Source organism: Hippocampus bargibanti, linkage group LG11 (assembly GCF_051943395.1).
Source record: "Hippocampus bargibanti isolate YZ-2025 linkage group LG11, ASM5194339v1, whole genome shotgun sequence".
NCBI classification, from domain to species: Eukaryota; Metazoa; Chordata; class Actinopteri; order Syngnathiformes; family Syngnathidae; genus Hippocampus; species Hippocampus bargibanti.
In genome coordinates, this window is record NC_142744.1 from 22707715 (window position 1) to 22725149 (window position 17435).

Sequence of the window (17435 nt, forward strand, 5' to 3'; positions counted from 1 at the left end):
GCGCGCGGCTGGGTGACAGGGAACTTCAGAGAATACACCGGTGCAGATCGAACAGTAAGGGTGGCTTTTATAGCCAGAAGGCCCAATTAAGGAAATGAGGAACAGACGAGTGAGTCCGGAGAGCAGGACGGGGAGGGGCCCGCTCCAGGAGCAGAGGAGGATGAGACAGGAGGGGGGGGGTACGCTCCTGGTGCTGACGAGGATGTGACAGCACCTTCACAGGTGGATCATTTTCCAGACCAATGTTGCCCTCTGTGGGTTGGTCAACTTCTGCAGCTCCCGGCTCTGTCTCCGGCAGTTCGTTCCCTGGTTGGTTGTCATCATGATGGGTTGTCTCCATGAAGCTCACGTCCCGCAGTTCTGGCGGGTCTGGTCGGGCGCTCTGGCAATGCAACACTGGATAATACTCATCCTCATCATCATCCTCTTCTGAATCCATCTATGGCGTCTTATTCGATCGTTGCCGAGTGGACTTTTTCTTTGACGGGGTAGGGAAGTCTCTAATGGCAAATGATCACATGGCAGCAAGAGATTGCGGTGTAGTATCCTAGATCTGCCCTTCCCCCTCTCAGGTTTCAGCTCATAAACTGGAATGTCTCTGCTAACTTGACTAGCCACTGTCTGCATAACATCCTCCCAGTGGTCTCTCTGTGGTCAGCCTGGACCTGAGTTAAGTTACGAACTAAAGCACGATCACCGTGCAACAAGGTAGAATATTTTAGTTTACTGTAATAGACTTACTCCTCGCAGCAGCTTTTTTTGTTATTTTTTCTCGAGTGGTCACATATGCTTCCTCCATACCCTTTTTCCACTTCTTCACTTAGTCCTTCTGGTTGGTGTCACCCTGGTGAGAGTCTGGAGTCAAACTAAACAACATATCAACTGATATACATGGTGAACGTCCATAAAGTAAGTAAGAGGAGAATACCCTGTCAGCTCACTTTCGGTACAGTTGTAAGCATAAACTAGTTTGTTCAGTTACTCTTTTTTTCTCTGTCAGTCTTTAACATCTGGATCAGTGTTCGAGTGAATCGTTCAATTTATCCATTTCCCTGTAGGTGGTAGGGAGTTGTCCTTGAACCTGCAACCCCACAGTATTCCTTTAGTTGGACAAAAAGTGCATTTTCGAATTCACCATCCTGGTCATGGTGAAGCCAAAGGGGGAACCCAAACTTTAAGGCATCGTCATTAAATATTTTGTCTGCAGCTGTTTTGCCAGATTTGGACGTTGTAGCTTAAGCTTGAGCAAAACGTGTAAAATGGTCTACAAACACAAGCACGTATACATAACCACCCTTACATTTGTCATGATGCAAAAAGTCAACAGAAACAAGTTCAAAAGGCTGAGTGGTCACAGTATTAGTGAGAGAGGCTCTGGCCTCACGGTTGGGCTTTGTGTTTTAGACACACACACACTCTCTCAGTACTTCTTTTCCTTTCGGCTTTTCCCTACAGGGGTCGCCACAGTGAATCATTGTCCTCCATCTTTCCCGGTTTTGTGCATCCTCTTCTCTCACACCAGCTACCTTCATGTCCTCTTTGACCACATCCATAAATCTCCTCTTCGGTCTTCCTCTCGGCATCCTTCTCCCGATATAGTCGGTCTCTCTCCTCTGGACATGTCCAAACCATCACAGTCTGGCTTCTCTGACTTTCTCTCCAAAGCCTCTAATATGAGTTGTCCCTCTAATGTACTCACTCCTGATCCTATCCAACCCTGGTTTCTCCCAAAGAAAACCTCAACATCTTCAGCTCTGCTACCCCCAGCTCTGCTTCCTGTCTTGTTCAGTGGCACCGTCTCCAGTCCAAACATCATAGCTGGTCTCACCACTGTTTTATACACCTTTCCTTTCATCTTAGCTGAAACCCTCCTATCACACATCACACCTGACATTTTTCTCCAGCCGCTCCAGCCTGCCTGGACACGCTTCTTCACCTCTTTTCCACACTCTCCATGTCTCTGGACAGTTGACCCCAGGACTTAAAATCCTCCACCTTATTTATCTCTTCTACCTGTAGCATCACTCTTGCACTGGGATCCCTCTCATTCACAGACATATATTCCGTCTTGCTGCGACTGATCTTCATTCCTCTCCTTTCCAGGGCATATCTCCATATCTCTAGTTTTTCTGCCACCTGTTCCCCGTACTCGCTACAGATCACAATGTCATCCGCAAACATCATGGTCCAAGGAGACTCTTGTCTAACATCATCTGTCAGCCTGTCCATCACCATAGCAAATAAGAAGGGGCTCAGAGCTGACCCCTGGTGGAGTCCCACCTCCACCTTGAATTCCTCAGTCCCACCGACAGCACACCTCACAACTGTCTTACAGTCATGATACATGTCTTGCACCGCTCTGACATACTTTTCTGTCACTCCAAACTTCCTCATGTAATACCACAGCTCTTCTCTGGGCACCCTGTCGTACGCTTTCTCCAGAGCTACAAAGACACAATGCAATTCCTTCTGACCTTCTCTATCAGCATTCTTAAAGCAAACACTGCATCTGTCGTACTCTTTTTTTGGCATGAAGCCATACTGCTGCTCACAAATGTTCACTTCTGCTCTTAGTCTTGCTTCAACTACTCTTTCCCAGAGTTTCATTGTATGGCTCATCAATTTTATTCCTCTGTAGTTAGTACAACTCTGCACATCTCCTTTGTTCTTAAAAATGGGCACAAGTACACTTCGTCTCCATTCTTCAGGCATCTGTTCACCATCTAAGATCTTGTTGAATATCCCAGTCAGGAACACCACCGCCACCACTCCAAGACACTTCCATACCTCGATTGGTAAATCATCAGGCCCGAGTGCCTTTCCCCCCTCCATCCTCTTTAGCGCCCTCCTCACTTCATCCTTGCTAATGTTTGCTACGTCTTGGTCCACAACAGTCACGTCTTCTACTCTGTCCCTTCTCATTTTCCTCATTCATAAAAGCTTGGCCAAAACAAACATGCAGATCAAACCTTTAAAGATGGAGGACACTGATTTGCTGTGGCGACCCCTTCAAGGGAAAAGCCGAAAGGAAAAGAAGATCAATTCTTCAAAATACTCTTTCCATCTTGCCATCACACTATTGGCACCTGTTAATACATTGCCATCTCTATCGTTAATCACCCGAACCTGCTGCAAGTCCTTACCATCTTTGTCTCTCTGTCTCGCCAGCCTGTAAAGATCAGTCTCGCCTTCCTTGCTGTCCAGCTGAGCATACAAGTCAACATAAGGCTCTTGTTTGGCCTTTGCCACCTTTACTTTAACCGTGCGCTGCATCTCCTTGTACTGCTGTCTACTCTCGTCCGTCCTCTCAGTATCCCACTTCTTCTTTGCTAACCTATTTCTCTGTATACACTCCTGCACCTCCCCATTCCACCACCAAGTCTCCTTATCTACCTTTCTCCCACTCGATACACCAAGTACTTTCCGAATCGGGGAGCCGGGAACTGCTGGTGGTCATCCTGGAGCTGCAGGAGTGGAGACACACGCTCGAGGGGGCCAAACACCCCTTCACCGTTTTCACCAATCATAAGAATCTGGCCGCCATTCGGTCCGCAAACAGACTCAATTCGTGGCAGGCCCGATGGGCACTGTTTCTGAGCCGCTTCAACATTACTCTCACCTACTGCCCAGGTTTGCAGAACACTAGGCCTGACGCCCTATCTCGCATTCACGAGCCGGCAGAGAAGGAGGAGGTCATCGCCAACATCCTACCGGCACAACACATCCTGGGCGCCCTGAGGTGGGAGGTGGAGAAGAAGCTTCAAGAGGCCCAGGGGGTAACCCTATTCCCAAGGGTTGCCCGGTGGATCGCCTATTCGTCCCCCCCGCACTACGCCCTGAGGTGCTGCACTGGGGACACGCATCCAGGGTCGCCTGTCACCCGAGGGTCAATAAGACGATCCATCTCATCGCCCAGCGGTTCTGGTTGCCGGAGTACAGGAGGAACATTGCGGACTATGTGAAGGCATGTCCCGCCTGTGCCCGCGGGAAGGTCTCCCATCAACTCCCGGCGGGACTTCTCCAGCCACTCCCGGTCCCTTCCTGACCCTGGTCCCATATCTCCCTGGACTTCGTCACGGGCCTCCCCCCTTCCCGTGGCAAGACGGTCATCCTCACTGTGGTGGACCGCTTTTCCAAGTCGGCCCACTTCATTCCGTTAACCAGGTTGCCGTCCGCCATCGAGACGGCCCAACTCCTGGTTAACCACGTCGTCCGTCTCCACGGGATCCCAGCGGACATCGTGTCGAACTGGGGACCGCAGGTATGGAAACGTTTCTGTCGGTCCATAGGGGCATTGGAGAGCTTGTCGTCTGACGACCACCCCCAATCCAACGGGCAGACGTAGCGCAAGAACCAGGATCTGGAAGCGGTCTATGGTGTGTGTGCCTCCATCGTCCAGCGTCGTGGGCCCTCCACTTGCCGTGGGTGGAATACGCGCACAACACCCTGGTCTCCTCAGCCACAGGTCGGTCCCCATTCATGTCCGCCTGTGGTTATCAGCCGCTGCTGTTCCCCACCCAGGAGGACCAGATGGGGGTCCCGTCTATCCAACACCACCTTAGACGTGCCCATCACGTGTGGAAGGTGACCAGAGCCGTCCTGTCGCACACGGCATCCCGGAACCAACACATCGCGGATCGTTGTCGCCGCCAGGTCGGGCAGGAGGTGTGGCTGTCCACGAGGGACCTCCGGTTGGCCGGGACATCGCCCAAACTGGACCCACGGTTCACGGGTCTCTTCCCCTTCGAGACCATCCTCAGCCCGGTCTCGGTTAGGCTCCGGCTGCCACCCACGATGAGGATCCACCCGGGCTTCCACGTATCCCTCCTCAAGCCGGTGGAAACCAGCCCCCTAGCTCCGGCATCCGCCCCCCCACCTCCTCCCCGGATGGTGGACGGCAACCCAGTCTACACAGTGCGGGAGATATTGGACTCAAGGCGCATGAGCAGGGGATTGCAATACCTGGTCGATTGGGAGGGCTACGGGCCGGAAGAACATCAGTGGGTTCTCCGCTCCTGGATCCTCGACCCATCTCTCACCCGAGCATTCCACTCGGCTCACCCCTCCAAACCGGGTGGGCTGTCAGGTCCGTTGAGGGGGGCACTGTCACATCCTCCTTGGTGTCAGGTGCGCGCCTCTCCCCTCCCTGCTCTCCGGGCTCACTCACTTGATTCCCATTTCCTTGATTGTGCCTTCTGGCTATAAAAGCCACCCGTTCTCGCTCGATCCTCGCCGGTGTATTCTCTTTTGTTACCCTGTCAGGAGTACGCAGGATGGTCCCGTTCGTCTATTTGGTTGCCTTACCTTCTGTTTTGCCCTGCATGTCTCAGTAAAAACCTTTCTTGAACTTATTGTCTCTATCGTGTATTTCGGATCCAACCCCTTCCTATTTTTTCTTCGTCCATTAAGTCCTGTCACCACCACTCCTCCAGCAGACGTGACAGTTTGAACGTGGATGAAATGCAAAACACCGAAATTTCAGCAATTAGGCAAATGGTGCTGCAAATTGAATCGTGAGCCATGAACCAAAGGGGAAGATCATTTTTAAACCCAACAATAACTTTTTAAAAACTGGATTTTATCTGAATTTTTTTGTGATTTGTCTGATATTCGCTGTGGTTGCCCCAAAGGGAAAAGCCGAATGGGAATGCAGATCTTGTCTGATATTTACATCGATTGTATTTGCTCATCTTAAAGTGTGGAAACCGGAAAAAGTCGGGATTTGAAAAGAGGTAAAATACCTTCTTTTAACCGCACTGGATAAGGGTGCGGTGAAACCGTATTTAAGTGAAATTATAATACAACAGGCTGCACTTGTTTGCACATGCGCGTGTATATGTGCGCGCGTACGTGTGTGTGTGGGTGTGTGCGTGGTTAGTGGCTCGGGAGCCGCGAATTAACCACTGTGTTTTATAGCACAGTCGGGGGAGTATTATTGCACATTTGTGCTGTAGGCTTGAGGAATTGCTATCTTTGGTGATCGTGTTTTGAATTTTGGCGGATGTCATATCAATCCTATTGAACCTTGGTAGGGCAACGGATACACGCATTTCGGACACCCAAAACCAAAACGCAGGACATTATTCGACAGGCAAGAGACAACATTTTGTGGGGAAACGGGAGAATTTTGTCAGTATTAAAATAGCGATTCAGCAAGGCGTCTTGTTTCCTGGCAACGGAAGAAATCAGAATCCAGCACGGAATGACTACATTGAAGCGTCTGAAATTTGGAAGGGAAACAAAGGACAGCGTTACACTGCTGCCATGTTTTTATTTTGTAGAGGTGAGTCAATCTATCACCTCTCTCCCTACCTATCTCTGGAATCAAAACAGTCACATTGCCAGACTGCCAGATAATATATACCGTATAATAATTAGATTAGATTAGCTGTTATTAGTGTCACACTGGAGAAATGTAAAAAAAAATACAGAAATGTAATTACTGGTGTGATTCAATTATATCAGTTTGTTAAGGAAGGAAAGTAATTAAATTTGTATTTGAGTAAATGAACCTTCATCAACGTTTTTTTTCAAAATCAATATTGATTCTGATTTTACACACAGACACACACGCATACGCACACACACACAGCCATATATATATATATATATATATATATATATATATATATATATATATATATATATATATATATATATATATATATATATATATATATATTGCCAGGCAGCTGGCGCGTTGCGGTGTCAGGCGTATATATATATATATATATATATATAAAAGGTGTTTTTTTGTGCAACTGCTGCTTCCATGCAGATGGAATTTATGCGCTGAATGATGTCTGAGTGGGGAACTCGATCTTCCCAGGACAGGCCAAGGATCTTCTGCGGGCTCCGGATGTGGAAGACCTCAAGGGTAGTTAAGTGCCGGCGGTATGTGGTCCATGTTTCTGCCCCATAGAGGAGAGTGGACAGACATACTGCGTTGTATACGGCAATCTTGGTTCCAATTCTCAGGTTTCGGTTCATAAAGACTCTGCTGCGTAAACGTCCAAATGATGATGAAGCTTTATTTATACGATTGTGTATTTCAATGTCAAGGGAGCAATTGGTGGACAAAGTGGAGCCAAGGTAGGTAAAATAATCCACTATATTTAGTGAAATGCCATTGATGTGAAGGCTGGGTGGTGTGGGAGTTGGCGACACAGGTTGGAACATGAGCTCTGTTTTTTTATGTTGATCTGGAGACCAAAATAATGGTACAAGTTAGAAATGGTATTGAGAGCCTGCTGCATAGATTCTGAGCTGTGAGCTAGTACAGCACAGTCATCAGCATACTGAAGTTCGCAGATGTGGCAGATATTTGTCTTTGTGTGGGCCTGGAGCCGTCTGATGTTGAAGAGGTTTCCATCGAGGCGGTACTCCACGCGGATGCCATCTTCATGTCCGATGCCTTTGTGAAATAGGCACGTGACGGCAGAAAGGAGGATATTAAAGAGCGCTGGAGCCAAGACACAGCCCTGCTTCACCCCAGAGTTCACCCCAAAGAGCTCTGACTGGAGCTCTCCGAAGAGTACTCTGGCTTGCATCCCGTCATGCAGCTGCTGGAGGATGCAAAGAAACTTGGGTGGAACCCCAAGTTTGGAGAGGTGCTTCCATAGCAACTCACGGTTGACGATGTCAAATACTTTGTTGAGATCTATGAAGGCTATGTAGAGGTCCAGGTGATGTTCTCTGCTCTTCTCCATAAGCTGCCTTAATACAATAATCATGTCTGGGGTGGATCTTGTCTTCCGGAAACCACACTGCGTTTCTGGAAGCACAGACTGAGAGATGCTTGACCAGCCTACTGAGCATGATTTTGGACAAAAATTTCCCTGCGGTGGAGAGGAGAGAGATTCCTCGGCTATTCCCACACACTGTTTTGTCCCCTTACTTTTTGTAGATTACAATGATGTTGGCGTCCTTCCAGTCCTGTGGGAGCTTCCCGTGTTCCCAGATGTTATGTATAAGGAGGTGCAGACGGTGCGTGAGGAGATTGGATTGGATTGGATATGCCTTTATTCGTCTCACAGTGGAGAAATTTACATTTCACAGCAGCAAAGTGATGAAAGGAATGAAAGTAGAAAAACAAAATACATGAGCTGCTGGAAAGGCAGCCACTCTCGCGGCGCCGTCTTGAAGTCAAAAGAATAAAAAAAAACTAAATAAATAATATGACAGCATAGAGACAATATGACAAAACAAAGACACAGAGAGACATTCATTCTTCAGGACTTGCTCTACCCTCTTTGTGATGACATGAAGCAGTTCTGGATGAAAGAGGAGAGGATCAAAGCGTCTTTCCACCAGTGGATCAGGGACATCATGGTGGAATGTGCACGTCGACTACAAGCTAAATGTTGAAAGCAAACACGCAGCTGTAGCATCCATTGACGAAAAGAGATTGTCTCACATCTCCTGTTCCACATAAATCTGCTTCAATTCCAAGCCGCAACAGTTCCACATACGCATCGGCGTTCTGCGCTGACACTCCTTTCTTCTTATCGCGGGTTCCTCAAGCCATGCATCCATCCAGCCGCAGACTGTCCAACAGCACTGACCTTTCCGCTAAACAAAGCGGGGCTGTGAACATGCTGCCCATTACAGGTGCAAAAAAGCACAATGGCCTCTTTGGTGTCCAGCGATGGCAGTCGAATGGCTCCGACATTCCTCCCATTCAAAAACAGTACTGGCATATCCATGCTGCCGAAAAGGCGCAACCGCTCAGCACAGTCTCCTCCTTGATGAATGTCATGGTCAAAAATGCTGAAAAACAAACAAAATCTGTATCCGTTCCACAAGACGCACAACAACACAAAGTGACAAAAGAAAACACAAACCAAGACAAAAACAACCAAAAAAAGCAAGGCTCATGAGAGCACTTGCTGAGGCTGCCTACTCGGGCGCCATCTTGGACTTCTTCACCTTCACCTCAGTGTTTGTAAACTTCTGCAGGAATGCCATCAGGTCCAGCACTTTTGTTGTTCTTAAGGCTAATGATGGCTTGCCTGGTCTCCGAAAAAGATGGTCGGGTGTTGAGGCTCATGATTGGCGGCAGGTCTGGAAGATTGTCCAGCATTTTTGAGTTGACAGGGTTGGTGGTGTTGAGAAGGGTCTCGAAATGGTTTGCCCAGTGAGCAAGGATCTCATGGCGGTCCTTAAGGAGCACAGACCCATCAGCAGATTGCACTGGAGAAAGTTTTTGCTTTCTAGGGCCATACAGGTCTTGGATGGCATTGTAGAAACCCTGGGTGTTGTTACAGTCTGCCAGATATTGGATCTCGTGTGCCTTCTGCAACCACCAGGAGTCCTCCATGACAGGGGACAGTGGGACAGGACAGAAGAGCTGCTCTTGTGGGCCTCATGTTTTGCTTTTAGAATGGACTGTATTTCATCCGAGTTTAAATCGAACCAATCCTGGTGTCTTCTCCTTGACTGTCCAAGCACTTCTGAGGCTGTGCTGTAAATAGCCTGACGCAGGGCTTGCCAGTCGACCGGTTCCTGTGGGATCTTGTGGAGTTTTTCGGCAAGGAGACGTTGAAGGTTGGCTTTGATGGTGCGGTTGGTCAGTGCTGTGCAGCAGAGCTTTCCATTGGGAGCTGTCCTTGGACGACGGGGATGTATGCGTATAAGGAGTTTGGATCTGACCATATGGTGATCAGTCCAACACTCAGCTCCACGCATGGCACGGGTGATAAGGACATCCTGTATGTCCTTCTGATGGACAATCACATAGTCCAGGAGGTGCCAATGTTTGGAGCGGGGGTGCTGCGAAGTGGTCTTGAACCTGTCTTTCATTTGGAAGATGGTGTTAGTAATGACCAGGTGATGCTCTGCACAGAGGGAGAGTAGCCGAAGGCCATTGGTGTTCATCTTTCCCACTCCATGCTGGCCAATAACTTTATTCCACACGAGATGTTCCATGCCCACCCTCGCATTGAAATCTCCCATGATGAGGAGCTTATCCGTGGCAGGAGTTTTCTGCAGGATGGTGTCCAGAGCTCTGTAGAACTCGTCCTTGACAATGTGGTTGGCATCCAGAGTTGGTGCGTAAGCACTGATGAGTGTAGCGAAGCGTCCCTTTGCCAAGGGAATGCGGCAGGTCATCAGCCTTTCATTGATGCCAATAGGGGATTCCGGAATGCATTGCAGCAGTTGGGACTTCACAGCAAAGCCAACTCCATGGATACGGCGGTTGCCTTCGGGGACCCGTTTCCAGAAGAAGGTATACCCTACCCTACGTTTTGTTATTAAAAAGACCGACCCGCTATAGCAGCGACTGTGCACATCATTTCCCATGCTGAGGGGCATTACAGTATGTTTCAGTAATGAAAGACGTGAGCTATGCTACAATTTTTTTTTAATTGTGACAGAAACACGGAAGCCGGTTACGTGACTGGGGGATCTTTAATACAGTATGGCATGTACAGTCATTTTCAAAATCATCACGCTTCAGCAGACAAAACAATAAACATTGTTGCAAAAAAACGATTGCATTCATAAACAGTACAGTACAGTGTACATCTACATAACACTGCAACAGCGAAACTGCAACGCTTACATCTTATGACAGTATGCAATTTAAAAAAAAAATCTTCAATCTTGTTCTGCTTCCCATTTTCACCTTTCAACACAAACGATTCAATCGTGTTTAACATTTCTAAAAAACCTGATGCATTTTCTTTGGATTCTAAGTAAGATTGTACGTCCGTAACACCTTGCAACACTTGTGTCTTTGTTGGTTGTTCATCCTCGTCATCCTCGTCATTGTGGGAATCTTCTGAAGCATACTTGGCTTTAATTTCGAGTTGGATTCTCCTCAACAGCCACGATTGCCTTGTATTTCCTTCCGAGGTCACAATTCTTTCGTTTTGCTATGGTTGAAGACGGAAGCAATATGGCGTCTGCTCCACTGCAAGACACGGGAGCTGGTCACGTAACCAAGTCACGTGACCAAGTCACGACCGATACAGATTTCGATAATAGTGGTACTGTGTAGAAACCCCTAAGCAAATATCGATTCACTTTAACTATCTTTTGTATCGATATAAACATGGCAAAATGGCCGGCGGGAGATGAAAAAGAGCACCGTAGTAACCGGATTGTTGTAAAAACCACGAATCGTACTAAACGGAACGACAGTAAAGTCTCGTTATATCGATATCGGATATATCGATAGCCCCGGTTATATCGATACTATTTCTATGCACGCACGGAGAAAATTACATGTAAACAGGGTCGGATATATCGATAGTCCCGGTTATATCGATATTTTTTCGGACTACCTTGAATATCGATATAACGAGACTTTACTGTAATTATACATAAAATGACGAGAAATGTGCACGGGAAATGAAAATAGTGTCGTAATAAGCAGTATTATCAATATAAACGATATCGATATAACGAGACTTTACTGTATATATATATATATATATATATATATATATATATATATATATATATATATATATATATATATATATATATATATATATATATATATATATATAAAATAAAAAATCCTCGTCTCACCCACCAGGGTGGTGTCTGTCCACCATTTCAGCTCGGGTCCTCTACCAGAGGCCAGGAAGCTTGAGGGTTCTGCGCAGTATCCGTGCTGTTCCCAGCACTGCGCTTTTCTGGACCGAGATATCCGATGTTGTTCCCGGGATCTGTTGCAACCACTCGTCGAGTTTGGGGGTCATTGCCCCGAGTGCTCCGACCACCACAGGCACGACTGTCACCTTTACCTTCCAGGCTCTCTCCAGCTCCTCTCTGAGCCCTTGGTATTTCTCCATTTTGTCATGTTCCTTCTTTCTGATGTTTCCATCACTCGGGACCGCTACATCCACGACAACGGCTTTCCTTTCCCCTTTATCTATGACCACGATATCTGGTTGGTTGGCCATTACCATCTTGTCGGTCTGTATCTGGAAGTCCCACAGGATCTTTGCTCGGTCATTCTCCACCACCTTGGGAGGTGTTTCCCATTTTGACCTTGGGGTTTCCAGTCCATACTCCGCACAGATGTTTCAGTAAACTATGCCAGCCACCTGGTTATGGTGCTCCATGTAGGCTTTCCCTGCCAGCATCTTACACCCTGCAGTTATGTGTTGGATTGTCTTAGGTGCCTCTTTGCACAACGTACACCTTGGTTCTTGCCTGGTGTGGTATATCTGTGCCTCTATGGCTCTGATGTTCAGGGCCTGCTCTTGATCAGCCAAGATGAGTGCCTCTGTGCTGTCCTTTCGGCCAGCCCTCCTAGCCACTGATAGGACTTCTTGAGATCAGCCACTTCAGTTATGGTTCAGTGGTACATCGTGTAGGGGCTTTTCCTCCCATGATTGTCCCTCATCCAGCACCTCATCCTCTGTTCCCCATTGTCTGAGACATTCTCTGAATACATCATCCATTGGAGCCTTCTCTTTGATGTATTCATGGAGCTTGGATGTTTAATCCTGGACAGTGGCTCTCACACTCACTAGTCCCCGGCCTCCTTCCTTACGGCTTGTGTACAGTCTCAGGGTGCTGGACTTGGGATGGAACCCGCCATGGTTTGACTCTCTTCCTTTGTCCACCTTATTATTCCTGAAGGGTATCTGATCACTGGCAGGGCATAGCTGGTTATTGCCCGGGTCTTGTTCTTGCTATTGAGCTGGCTTCTTAGGACTTGCCTCACCTGCTGGAGGTATTTGGTGGTAGCCGCTTTCTTTGTTGCTAGTTCGAGGTTGCCATTGGCTTGTGGTATACCGAGGCACATGTAGCTGTTTTCAATGTTTGCTATTGTTCCTGCATGGAGTGAGACCCCTTCAATGTGGACTACCTTGCCCCTCTTAGTCACCATCAGACTACATTTCTCAAGCCCGAATGTCATCCCGATGTCACTGCTTTAGATCATGATTGTGTGGATGACAGAGTGTATGTCCCTTTCGCTCTTAGCATACAGCTTTATGTCATCCATGTAGGGGAGGTGACTGATCGTATCTCAATTTCTGAGGCGGTATACATAGCCTGTCTTGGCGAATATTTGGCTGAAGGGGTTCAATGCTATGCCACATTTGATGGGCACTTGCGTTAGTGGCTTGCCATTGGCTTCAAGTGTGGTTTTCCATATCCTCATCGAGTTTGCAACGAAGGCTCTCAGGGTCCTGTTGTCAACTCCAAGCATTCAGTGATCCATGTGTGTGGCATCGAGTCATATGCTTTCTTGTAATCAATCTGGGCTGTGCACAGGTTGGTATGTCGGGACCTGCAGTCTTGTGCGACTGTTCTGTCAAACAGCAGCTGATGTTTGCCATCTCTGGTATCTCTACCAATGCCTCTCTGTGTATTGTTCCATGTGTCCACTTATCTTGGCCGCAATGATGCCTGACATGATCTTCCATGTTGTAGAGAGACAAGTTATTGGCCGATAGTTGGAAGGAACTGCACCCTTTGAGGACTCGATGCAAAGGTTTCTTCAGCCGTCGTACAGGAGTGGTCCATCGATGAAACGGTGAAAACCTGAGAGCAGGGACCTATCATAGAAGAGTCCGGCACCGCCATGTCTGAACAGTAGGGATATATATAGGGCCTAAACTACTAGTCAGTTTGCTGACGAAGTTTCTTGGATAAGAAGCGAAATGTCCGACACCCTCAAAGAAATACAGATGACGGCTGAAGAAACCTGTTCATCGATGGACCATTCCTGTATTACTGAGAGCTTACACAGACGTATGGCTGCCAACTTTTGGAGAGACATCCTTATGCTGGTACGTAACTTAGAAAAGGCCACTTTTAAATTAGCTGACTTAAAGAACCACCTCAGATTCAATCTTAGATGTAGACAGAGCCGGTTAATTCCTAAATGCTTGAAGCAAGCACTCCTGGAACTTGGATACTTAGCCGATAAAATGCAAAAATTATACTAGGAAAATACTAAATTTACGAGACTTAACATCAAGATAAAAAAGAAACAGTCAGAAATAGAAACTTATTATCAACGATTACAAACTGAATTTACCCACAAAATGTATCAGGAAGTGTGCGAATTTACCAAATCCAGATACATGAGGCACCACAGCAAAACCAAAGAGAGACAAAGGGATAAATTTCAAAAATTACTTTTACAGAAACAATCACAGCTACTTGTAAACACGGGAAAAATTAGGTATGAGCAGATTTCAAGGGAGAATTGGATCAAAAATGTGTAAAACAGAGATATCTCAGAGACAGAAAAGGCGGGACTAACAAAAGGTTTAAATTTCTCAGTAACTCCTAAAACAATACCTACAATAGACTACATCACAGCTACTGAATCGGCTATTAAATATAAACTTTCCTATGCAGAGGCAGATGATCTGCGCATTAAAATATCAGCCCTTCTTAGAAGTGCCAAACCACCTCCGTCCAACATAACATTAGAAGAAAGAAAGGCGTTAACTACTCTACAAAATGATAAAAATATGACTATTTTGCCAACAGACAAGGGTATGTGTACAGTGCTTCTCAACACACCGGATTATGAAGACAAAATAAATAGGTTAATCAGTGATTCTTCCATTTATTGTCATGATCTGGTTGGCGACCAACGGATGGCGCTGTCGGCCCCGCCTGCACCTGCGCAGGTGCCGGTCGTTTCCAATCAGTCACACTCAAAAGGACACCTGGCACAACCATTCGGTGTCGGGTAATTGTTAAATGTCATTGTATGCTGTTTGTTGCATGCTTTGTTTGCAATTGCATGCATTGTATGCTGTGCATGTGTTCGTTTCACCTTGGCGGACTTTTACACTTGGTTTTCTTTTGATACTTTTTTTTCTGTTCAGATCATTTTGATGTTTTACATTTTGTTCCTGCTAACCTTTATTTCAATACAATTTGTCAAACAACCTCCTGCTCCCTCCTGCCTGCTTTTTGGGATCTGCACCCGCCATCACCACCTCGCAAAACGTGACAGAATTACCCGACCAACCATCGGATCCCGCAGGTACAACGGACCCGTCTCATTTCCACCCTGTGGCTGGCAACGCTACGTCCACGTTAGCCCATGCCTCGTCGAGTTTGAATTGTGTCACTCGACGAGCCAGAACGTCCACGTCAACGTCCGGCCGAGACCTCCTTCCAGGTGGCCGTCGAGGGTGACACTGGGTGTCTGGCAGTGCACGCCCACGTCCAGCCACGCTGTCGTCGTGCATGTTTGAATTGAGTCACATCCACGACGAGCCGTGCAACGTCCGCGTTCCACGTAAGTCCGAGACCCCACTCATCGCTGGATCCCGAAGCGGCTAAGGACTGGTCTCGTTTCCCCGGTGCCGGGCGGTTCGCGTCCACGTTAGCCCACGGCTCGTCGAGTTTGAATTGCGTCACTCGACGAGCCGTAACGTCCACGCCAACATCTGGTCGAGACCCGTTCCCATCCGGCCGTCCAGGGTGTCACTCTGCGCCTGTCAGTGCAACGTCCACGACGTCCCATGCGTCATCGCGTGAACGTGCGAGAGGGATTGCACTCACGCCCACGACGATCCGTGCCGCGTCTTCGTCCACCCCAGGCTGAGTCCCGTTCCCCTCAGGCCGCCACCCATCATATGCTGGAGAGGCAACGGTTGCCGTCTCCACCATCGTTTCCAGGCGAGTTGGACCTTTTGGGAGACTGTTGGGACTTCTGGAAGCAGTCCCTTGAAGGGGGGGTACTGTCCTAATCTGGTTGGCGACCCCGCCTGCACCTGCACAGGTGCCGGTCGTTTCCAATCAGTCACATTCAAAAGGACATCTGGCACGACCATTCTGTGTCGGGTAATTGTTAAATGTCATTGTATGCTGTTTGTTGCATGCTTTGTTTGCAATTGCATGTATGCTGTGCATGTTTGTTTAACCTTGACGGACTTTTACACTTGGTTTTCTCTTGATCCTTTTTTTCTGTTCAGATCATTTTGATGTTTTACAATTTGTTCCAGCTAACCTTTATTTTAATACAATTTATCAAACAACCTCCTGCTCCCTCCTGCCTGCTTTTTGGGATCCGCACCCGCCATCACCACCTCGCAAAACGTGACACTTATGAGCAACTAAAAAGGGACCCTTCCAATATATACAAGAAATAACTGATAGACTCTCTAAAAGTTAGAGAAAGGTAAACATATAGACAAACAGATGTATTTTAGATTATACCTGGGAGAGGCCACACCATGTATCTATGGCCTACCAAAAATACATAAAGAAGGGTTCCCCCTCAGACCCATTGTTTGTAGCATTGACTCCTCTACATACAATGTAGCCAAATATTTAAATACTATCTTAGCTCCGTTGGTTGGTAACACAGAATATCACGTAGAGAAACCCACAGGGTTTCTAGAGAGGATCAAAGGCCTCATATTGGAACCTGAGGAAACATCGGCATCTTACGATGTGACTTCTCTCTTTACATCTGTCCCTACCCCAGCAGCAGTATCAGTTGTGAGGACGAGACTGCTGGCGGACATTTCTCTGCATGAAAGAACCAAATTTAAACCGGACCACATCTGCCAATTATTGGAAATCTGCCTTCATACTACGTATTTCCAATTTAGGGAATAATTCTACAAACAAATTCATGGTTGTGCTATGGGCTCACCAGTCTCACCCATAGTGGCTAATCTGTACATCGAAGAGATGGAGAAATAGGCCCTTACATCCTTCCTGGGGACAAAACCTAGACATTGGTTTAGATATGTGGACGATACTTTTGTCATAATTAAAAAACAATCCTTTACAGATCATCTCAACTCGGTAGACATCAACATTAAATCTCGTGAGGACATTAAAGAGAACCAACTAGCCTTTTTGTATTCTAAAGTAATCATAAAAGAGGGCAGAGCATTAAAAACAGAAGTCTTTAGGAAGGCTATGCACACTGATAAATACTTACTTTTTGATTCTAACCACCCTTTACAACACCAACTAGGAGTTATCAGAACCCTCCAGCATAGGGCTAAACTAATACCAACAAGCATTGAAGGTAATGAAAAGGAGTCAACACATATCAGGAGAGCACTCACAAACTGTGGGTACCCTCAGTGGGCATTTAACAAATGTCAGGAAGAAAGACTAGGGAATGAAACCAAAAATTCTGAAGACACAAAAAGGAGAGGAGTAGCAGTACCTTACATTGCAGGAGTTTCTGAAGTCCTTTGGCAACACAAAATTCCTCCTTATTTCAAACCGATAAACACTTTAAGGCAGAAATTAGTGCATCCAAAAGATCGGCTGCTAAATGAAAAACAAAGTAATGTAGTTTATTCAATATATTGTAAGAATGAAAATTGTAAAGAGCAGTACATTGGGGAGACTAAACAAATTCTCAAAAAAAGACTTTATCAACATCGCAGGGATAATACTAGTGGGCCTCAATCAGCAGTACATATGCACCTAAAAGCTAGCAACCACTCATTTGACGACAATGAGGTTAAAAT

At 46.8% G+C, this 17435-nt stretch overlaps 1 protein-coding gene across 2 annotated transcripts in view; it reads left to right on the forward strand.

Annotated features, from left to right (window-relative positions):
* The first annotated feature begins 5865 nt into the window (after positions 1 to 5865).
* Positions 5866 to 17435, forward strand: part of LOC148891953 (phospholipid phosphatase-related protein type 4-like) — a 76406-nt gene continuing 64836 nt past the window's right edge. For both annotated transcript variants that reach the window (XM_089007464.1, XM_089007465.1), the window contains exon 1: positions 5866 to 6283. In XM_089007464.1, coding sequence (XP_088863590.1) covers positions 6203 to 6283 — 81 coding nt within the window. In that variant the 5' untranslated portion in view covers positions 5866 to 6202. The remainder of the gene's footprint in view (positions 6284 to 17435) is intronic.